The sequence below is a fragment of the Antedon bifida genome, chromosome 5 (genome assembly GCF_963402885.1).
Source record: "Antedon bifida chromosome 5, ecAntBifi1.1, whole genome shotgun sequence".
In the NCBI taxonomy this organism is placed as follows: domain Eukaryota; kingdom Metazoa; phylum Echinodermata; class Crinoidea; order Comatulida; family Antedonidae; genus Antedon; species Antedon bifida.
Window position 1 is genome coordinate 18,900,516 of NC_136230.1, and position 9,255 is coordinate 18,909,770.

General features: G+C 35.0%; 1 protein-coding gene across 1 annotated transcript; it reads right to left on the reverse strand.

The window, feature by feature from the left end:
• Positions 1-6,827: 6,827 nt before the first annotated feature.
• Positions 6,828-9,051, reverse strand: LOC144843394 (fibrocystin-like). The gene is made up of 3 exons (XM_078700180.1): positions 9,034-9,051; positions 7,269-7,443; positions 6,828-6,949 (listed from the first exon to the last, which is right to left on the reverse strand). The coding sequence occupies exons 1-3, from the start codon at positions 9,049-9,051 to the stop codon at positions 6,828-6,830; spliced, it is 315 nt and encodes a 104-aa protein (XP_078556306.1).
• Positions 9,052-9,255: the final 204 nt, after the last annotated feature.

Genomic DNA, 9,255 nt, shown 5'->3' on the forward strand with positions numbered 1-9,255 from the left:
ACTCGTATGGAGAATCAGGAATAACATAACCAGGCCGTGATCCTCCTAGAATTCCACCATCTTCATCTCTAATCATTGCTTTCTTAAATGCATCACAATCCATCTCCACGCAATCAGAAGGATTAACTTTACTGTTAAGATTAAATGAAAAGTGTAATGTATTGAACTAATTATTTATACTTCCTTCACCTGTTACCATATATAATATGTTAACCCACTTCTATATAACCCTGGCTACTTAATGGTCACTAATGGCTAAAGTAGACCCTCTGCTTAGACCACTAAACATTCCACCTTGACAGATTAATTACCCATTACCGATATTGTTATTATAATATATAGTAAATGTAGAATAAAGAATAAACACTTCAGTGCTAGCTTTCAACTATAACAGAACTTGTCTCTCTCTCACTTATTTGTATTGTAAATCGGTACATTACACTACAGTGGCGACGAGAATGGCCCTTATTGGCAAAATTGAAGAATTTATTGAAGGAAGGGAAGATTGGTCACAGTTTGTTGAGCGTTTAGACTTTAGACTAGAGTCTGAGGAAGAAGAAGAACAACAGGAAACTGATTGGCGGTACGTTGTCAATAACCAGAGGCTCTACGCAATAACCAACACGATATCAGTATTTGAATTCTACCAACAACAGCAATCTAACTGGATTTCACACTGTATTCGGAGACAGAACTATGATCCCTGCAAAGGGATCATAGTAATTTGATATCAAAGTAAATTGATAGGAAGACCGAGCCCAAGTATACTTCAGAGAACTATAAACTCTAGTCAACTAGACCGAGAAGACTATATAAGGAAGTGCTTCCAGCATCTTTTATAGAAGACTATGTCCAGTAGTCATTAAGTTGATTAAGTTATGTCTTGATGTTTAATTTTAATTTTAAATGTAAATAGGTTGGGTAATCATCAGGAATAGTCCTGAACAGGGAGATGAGCGCCCCTGCCCACCGATGAGTTTCGATATCCCTTTGACCCGGAGGGATAGTACCCGTCAGGGTCCCTACCAAGGGTTACAGGTCCCAGGTTTTTAGTTGTTTTTAAAATTAATTAGTGTTCCATGACCTTCTCATCAAAATTAACGTCTCTCATAAAATTAAGAAAAGTTGTGCTATGTCAACATAATGTCAATGACGGCGAAATGTCCCCAATATTGGGGATAGCTATGAAAACAAGTAAGTAAGTAAGTAACTTGTATTTCAAGGCAAAAGAAATTACTACTGTACAGAGGAGAAGAAACAAGCAACACTGTTAACAGTTATTGGCCCATCATCTTATAAGCTTTTACGAAATTTGGTTACACCAGAAAAACCCAAGGATAAAACATTCGATGAGCTGGTATGAATGGGCATCACAGTCCAGTGCCTAGTGAAATTGTACAGCGATACAAATTCAACTCACGCTTTCGACGTGATAATGAAACAGTGCCTGAATTTATGGCATCGCTTCGATCGATGGCAGAATTCTGCAACTTTGGAGCCTCGCTCAATACAATGTTACGAGATCGTCTAGTTTTTGGCGTCCGTAATCACGGAATTTGGTCTTTTGGCAGAAAAAGCACTGACACTGGAAAAAGCTGTTGAAATTGCCACTAGCATCGAAACTGCAACAAGAAATGTAAGAGATCTGGCGCAGCCAACCTCTGCAGCTGCAGTTGAAAATGTAAACAAAATTGCTTACAAATACAAATAAGAAGTCGAAACCATGTTTTCGCTGTGGAAAGAATAACCATTTGCCAGACAAATGTTATTTTAAGCAAACAACTTGCCATTATTGTAACAAGGTAGGACACATTCAATCTGTTTGTCTTAGCAAAAAGAAGGGGAAGCCCCAAACAGTTAAAAATGTTGTGGCAGATGAGCCAAGCGATGAACCAAGCAACATAGCTACAGAAATGTATGAAGAATTATTTGGAATAAAGACCACGTCTAGTCCTCCACCTATGAAAGTTAAGATACTAGGATACCACTCTATTATGTAGCTCCTCAAACCCTATAACTCTGCAAAACAATCTAAACTCAAATTTTTGTAAAATATCAAAATGGTTAGATAACAACAGATTGACTTTGAATGTTAAAAAAACTAAACTTATGGTATTTGGTACTAGTCACTTATTAAATAACTTCCAAAATATTTCACTTGATGATAATGGAACTAACATTGAAAGAGTGGAATCATTTAAGTATTTAGGTGTTATATTTGATCCTAAATTGACATGGAAGGATCAAATAAAGGGGGTAATACGGCGTGTGAAATACTACTTGCCATCTCATACAACTATTATGCTGGCAAATTCTCTTGTAATGCCATTGTTTGACTATTGTAGTGCTGTATGGACTAATTGTACAAAAGAAACTTTAAATACACTTCAAATATTATTCAATAGATTAGGTAGAGTTCTGCTATCCGCAGATATATATACACCGATAAACGATATTTTTAAAACACTTAATTGGGTTACACTAAATGAAAGATGGAGGGAACATCTACTACTTACAACTTTCAAATGCATTAATGGCCATTCACCATCATATTTATCCTCAATGTTTAGGTTTAATGACTCCCTCCACCCCAAATGCACCCGTAGCCAAAGTTGTAAAACATTAATAATACACCAAATTGGAAAAATGCTCAAGGTAAAAGAACCTTCAAATACAGAGCAACAAAAGAATGGAATCTTTTACCAACTGAAACTAGAACAAAAGTAACTGGGAAACATATTTATAAACTCAAAAATATAGCAACTCTTATGTCATCCAAGTGATCCTACATTTTTTTGTATTTTATTTTTTATATTTTATTTGTTTTTAATTGTTCTGTATATATCTTTTAAATTAGGCCTACTGTGTATTTATGTTATAATTTTTATTTACTTTTAAACTTATAACTGGACCATTTTGGAAAGCAGTACTGCGTTACTGAAAATGCAATCCAGTCAAAAGAAAGAATAAATAAAATAAATAAAATACTGTTAGATGGTTTGGATACTGAAATGGAAATTGACACAGGAGCCTCGGTATCAATAATCAATAATGTCGCAGACGAAATTTAGGCAATTATGGCCTGAAAGAAAACTTGAACCATCGTCAGTTAAGCTACGTACGTACACTGGACAAATAATGGATGTTTTGGGTAAAATTAATGCTGAAGTTACATACCAGAGTACTACTACAATATTACCGTTAACGATTGGACCTACCCTAATTGGTCGAGACTGGCTTCAGTTTATAAAGTTGGACTGGCTTCAGTTTATAAAGTTGGACTGAAAACAAATCAAGGTAATAAACCAATTAGATTAAAGTTCACTGCTTGGTAAATACCAAGAAATATTTAATGATGAACTAGGTACCCGTAAGGGTACTGAAGCAAAAATGTATGTTGATAAAGAGACAATGCCAAAATTTTGCAAAGCCAGAAACGTTCCGTATGCTTTGCGACAGAAAGTAGATGACGAACTTGATCGCTTACAACGAGAAGGCATTATTGAACCTATACAGTTTTCAGACTGGGCTGCACCAATAGTTCCGGTACTTAAGGCAGATAAATCTACCATTAGGATCTGTGGTGACTACAAAATTACTGTAAATAAAGCAGCCAAAGTTGATCAGTATCCTTTGCCCCGAAGAAAAATTTACTAAATGTCACAAGCGTACCAACAATTACTATTGGATAAAGATTCTCGAAAATATGTTGTAATCAACACTCAAAAGGGACTTTACAATATACACGGTTGCCGTTTGGAGTCTCTTCAGCACCAGCGATTTTCCAGCGTGTCATGGAAGGACTATTACAAGGAATTAAAGGTGTTACAGTATACCTGGACGATATATTAATTACAGGAAAAAATGACTTTGAGCATTTCGAAACTCTTGAAACCGTCCTAAAGCGACTGGCAGATGCTGGACTTCGTCTAAAAAAGATTAAGTGTGTTTTTATGGTTAAATCTGTTGGTTATTTGGGACACCTGATCGACAAAGAGGGATTGCATCCCACAAACGCCAAAGTGAGAGCAATTAAAGATGCTCCAGCGTCTCAAAACTTGACAGAACTGAGAGCTTATTGGGATTATTATCTTATTATGAAGTTTTTAGCAAACTTATCCAACACACTTAAGTGCTCTGTTATATGCCTTACTTCGTAAGGATAAAGCTTGGAACTGGACAAATTTAGAACAATCTACTTTTGATAAATCAAAGGAATTGCTACTTTCCTGCAGAGTACTTGCACATTATGATCCAAAAAAGGAAATAATATTATCGTGTGATGCATCTCAATATGGAATTGGGGCTGTGTTAGCACATCGACAAAGTGACGGTACAGAAAGACCAATCGCATTTGCATCTAGAACACTTGCAGAAGCGGAAAAAAAGTATTCGCAAATTGAGAAAGAAGGTTTGGCATGCGTTTTCGGAGTAACGCGATTTCAGTCTTACATTTATGGTAGACATTTCACATTGGTAACAGACCATAAGCCATTGCTGGGTCTTATTAATGAGTACAGACTTGTGCCTAGCCAAGCATCAGCTAGAATCCAACGTTGGGCACTGAAATTAGGTACATACAAATATACATTAAGATTCAAACTGACAAAGTCCCATGCCAATGCGGATGCCTTAAGCAGATTACCATTGCCAGGAAAACCAGAATCAATTCCACAACCTGCCGAAACTGTTCTATTGATGGAGTCAATGAACCAATCTCCAGTTTCCACAGCAGATATTAAAGGTTGGACGGTTAAAGATCCAACACTTTCTCGAGTTCTTTACTACATTGGCCCAATACTAATCCAAAAATTGAAAACTTGCAACCATATTGGATCTGACAAAGAGAACTCTCTACACAAGATGGATGTATTTTGTGGGGAAATAGAATTGTTGTTCCACAGCCTGGTAGAAAACAGTTGCTACAAGCACTACATGACGGTCATACTGGAATTGTCAGAATGAAAAGTTTTGCTCGGGATTCGTTATGGTGGCCTAATATGGACAAAGACATATCAAAGCAGTGCGATACATGCCAATCCAATCAAACTTTACCACCTAAAGCACCGTTGCACCCATGGAATTGGCCATATCGACTATGCTGGACCATTTATTGGAAAAATGTTTTTAATACGATGCATACTCAAAATGGCTTGAGGTAATTCCGGTAAATTCCTCAACGACAAATACCACAGTGGATAAGCTCAGGCTTATATTTGCATCGCATGGATTGCCAGATAAAATAGTATCCGACAATGGAGCATGTTTCACCAGTGATGAATTTCATACATTCGTAAAGCGAAATGGAATAAGACATTCTTTAACAGCCCCATATCACCCATCATCGAATGGTCTTGCGGAACGTGCTGTACGCACATTTAAAGAAACAATGAAACGTATGAAAGATGGATATATCGAAACAAAAGTCGCAAGATTCTTATCTTGTAATTTGTATGTTCTTGTTATCAGTTTCTTGTTTTTAGGACCCAAGTGGAAATAAGTTTTTAACTTTTCTTGGCATTCCTTGTAATCAAGGCCTGTTTTTTCCGTGCAATTGTTTTTCTATTTTCTATGTATTATATTTTATTGTTTTTTAACCTTGATTACCAAATAAAGTTTAAAAAAAAACAATTCAAGATTCATATTTAAATATAGAAATACACCTCATAGCACAACTGGCAAAAATTGAAAACGCATTTTGATCTTTTACACCCTTATCAAGCAGATCGTGTTATCACTCAACTTGAAAAACAGAAATTAGCCCATGATCGTCATGCAAAGAACGCACTTTTGTAGAAGGAGAGTAGGTGTATATAAAGAACTTTAGAGGACAAAATCTGAAATGGTTACCCTGAACAATAATATTAAAATCCGGTCGCATCTCATTCAAGATAAAACTAGAAGATGGACGAGTTTGTCGTCGTCATGCCGACCATATCAGGAAGCGTTATAGGCCTGTTCAAACTCAGGATAAACAGCTTACAAACAAAGATGATCCTCCACAATTACCTCCAATGCTCATTAATCCAAATCTGAACAGTGGAAACATCACAATCGACTGTCGAAGCACAGTCTATTACTGCTCAGCGAAGAGTATACCTTACTCGCGATAGAAAACCGCCGGAAAGATATGGACATTTTTAATAACTGAAATATAGAAACTTTTATGGACATTATTACTGGACAATTTAAAATGTTGATCTTATATTTTACTTTATACAGTGCATTATACCATATACATTTAAAGTGTTATTAAACCATAACTTAGTACAGTGCTGCTTTGATTCAATTATAAATAAATAGCTTAGAATTGTTTATAATAGAAGGGAGGGAATGTAATGTATTGAACTTGATTAATATTACTTGCTACCAATTATTTATACTTCCTTCACCTGTTACCATATATATTATGTTAACCCACTTCTATTTAACCCTGGCTACTTAATGGTCACTAATGGCTAAAGTAGACCCTCTGCTAAGACCACTAAACATTCCACCTTGACAGATTAATTACCCATTACCGATATTGTTATTATATATAGTAGATGTAGAATAAAGAATAAACACTTCAGTGCTAGCTTTCAACTATAACAGAACTTGTCTCTCTCTCACTTATTTGTATTGTAAATCGGTACATTACAAAAAGTATTGTAGGTAAGTGTACTAGGTTGATGAAAATAATGCAACTAGCAAGTAAGGATACACAATGATTTACATTTACGTAACTTGGATAAATGCAAGTGGTCCGTAGATATATAGGATAAATACTATTAGTACTTACCCTAAATTAGGTATATGTATGTAAACCCTGTTCTTGTCTCTGACTGTTACCTTCTTTGTACAGTACCTACAGCGGACATTGGGTGGATACCATCATCATTTGATGGATTGGTCATAGTAGCGTAATGATCTTTCTTACACGCAGTATCAAAATGAGCGAATGTGACATCTATTGATAAGAAAGAGCAAAATACCTTTATTTGTAAATGAATAAGTATGTTGAAATATATTCATTTGGTAAGTTTCACCAAAAATGTATTCCGATATTAAAGACATATTTTATGATAAAACAGTACTAAGGGACAACCTCAACATTACAGTGGTGATAACTTGGATACAATGGCAATTTTATGTTATCCAAATAAGCATTCAGCTTCATGTGTAAACAGTATGAGTATGCGTTTCCTGCAATAGAACTCAACTGGTTTGTCCAAGTAAGGACTAGGTTTGTCCAAGTAAGGACCAGATTATGTAATGCTTTTACATACCTTGCAATCTTGTGCTTCCAGCAATAGCTGGGTAATTATGTATACCATGAAATGGAAAAAATGGAGCACCATTATCACCAGACATGAAATTTGCCCTCACGTATCCAGCATTTCCATTGTCTGGACCACAAGGTGCACACTGTTTTGCACTTTGACCTGCATTCTCCGGTTGATTCTGAAATATTTACATGAAAATGTTAATGGGAAAATGTAATATTTTAATCAGAATTTATAAATTACGTGACTGATTACACAATGGAATGGCATTATCAGTACACGTTAAGAAAAAGAAGGTAGAAGAGTAAGAAAGTCCTTTGACAAATTTCCTTATGAAAGTCAAGTATGCATATATAATATCTATACATTGATTTTATTTGACAGAATGCAAAATATAGTTCCCCAAACTGACAAAATAATAACATTTGAAAAACAGAAATAAAATCTTTTAAAATGAATAATAAAAATGTTCATATTTATTGAAAATGTTTATATCTTTTTTGTGTGTCTTTTTTGGGTTTCCCACTTTTATTTCATCGTCATTAACATTGTTCCATTCATTATGATTTTTACATTTATACATTATCTAATCTAATTCATCATAATTGCTTAATTACAGTATTCGGTTTGTAACATGCTACAAATGTTTATATTCTTACTGAACCTACCTCTAACTCATCGCAATCAAAGAGCAGGCTTGTACCAATTATAAACGATGACTCCATTCTCACACATACTTATCAACAGCTTCATGACTAAGAGAAGATGACCCAATGACAAATGGCATCACCCCGATGTTGTTGTCTAAAATCTAAAATGTAAGTTACTATATAAGGAAAAGAGAAGTATTTTGGTATTGCTTACCTGCTCCAACTGTGTGGTGAATTACATTATCCTGAATTGCATCCCGATAGTAGGACTGAAGCCATTATGAAATGTATATTCACGTACAAACGATGGACTTTCTACAGTAACTTCTCCAATATCCAAGAAAGCAACTGAATAATGTGGCTCATAAAAATCTGAAACAAATAAATAAGTGTCACTATCAATTACAGAACTAACACTTTCCAATGTAAGAATGTTCCTTTATAGAAGTATTTTAACACAACCTGTATTATTATAATGTATTATTCTGGTCCTCAAGCTTTACTGGAAACTGAGGAAATTCGGATTAGGCCCTCCACGGACCCTCGACAGCCAGCAGTGCAGCGCCTACCAGATCAGCACACCGGGAGACAATCCCCTACTTTTTTCAAACAGTGTACCACGTTCTTTAATGTGCACTGTTAAGTACACAGGACCAACGGCTTTACATCTCATCCGAAGAATAAGGCAATGAGAGTAAAGCATCCTGCCTAAGGAACCATGGTGGTCTATTTATAATTATTTTCTCTCAATCTAATAACAATCATTGCCATGATTCAATAAATTGTTTATTAATTAAAAATATAAAAATCATCACCATTAATGACCAGAAATAATGAGTGATAGAGCTGATAATGTTAGTTTTCCCAACGATTATATAATCTTAAGTTTCCAAAGAAGGAAAGAAGGCAAATAAAGAGAATGCTAGAAGTTTGGATTGGCAAACAGTTTAGTGTACACATAAACAGTAGTTACTGGCACTGTATATTTCAACACAAAGAATAAATATTCTAAATATTTATTTCTTAGGCTTAATACTTACAATAGTTGATTAGATCCACTGCTAGCACTCTTCTTCCTTAGATTCATTCGCATAGTCTGACATTTTAACTTAAGGTACCTTCTCAGGCAGTGCCATTTTCTCTATTTTAGAAAATTGTGCTCTACAAAGAAACACAAATATATAATATAACTCACAATATTAAAAAAAAACTTACATACAGTACATAAACGTATACACGGTAGGTGTATGGTCAAATTATTTGACATACAGTATTGTTGCATGATGAAATCAATATGAAAAGAACGGTTGCGTTTTTCTCCACATTTCAATCAACATGCT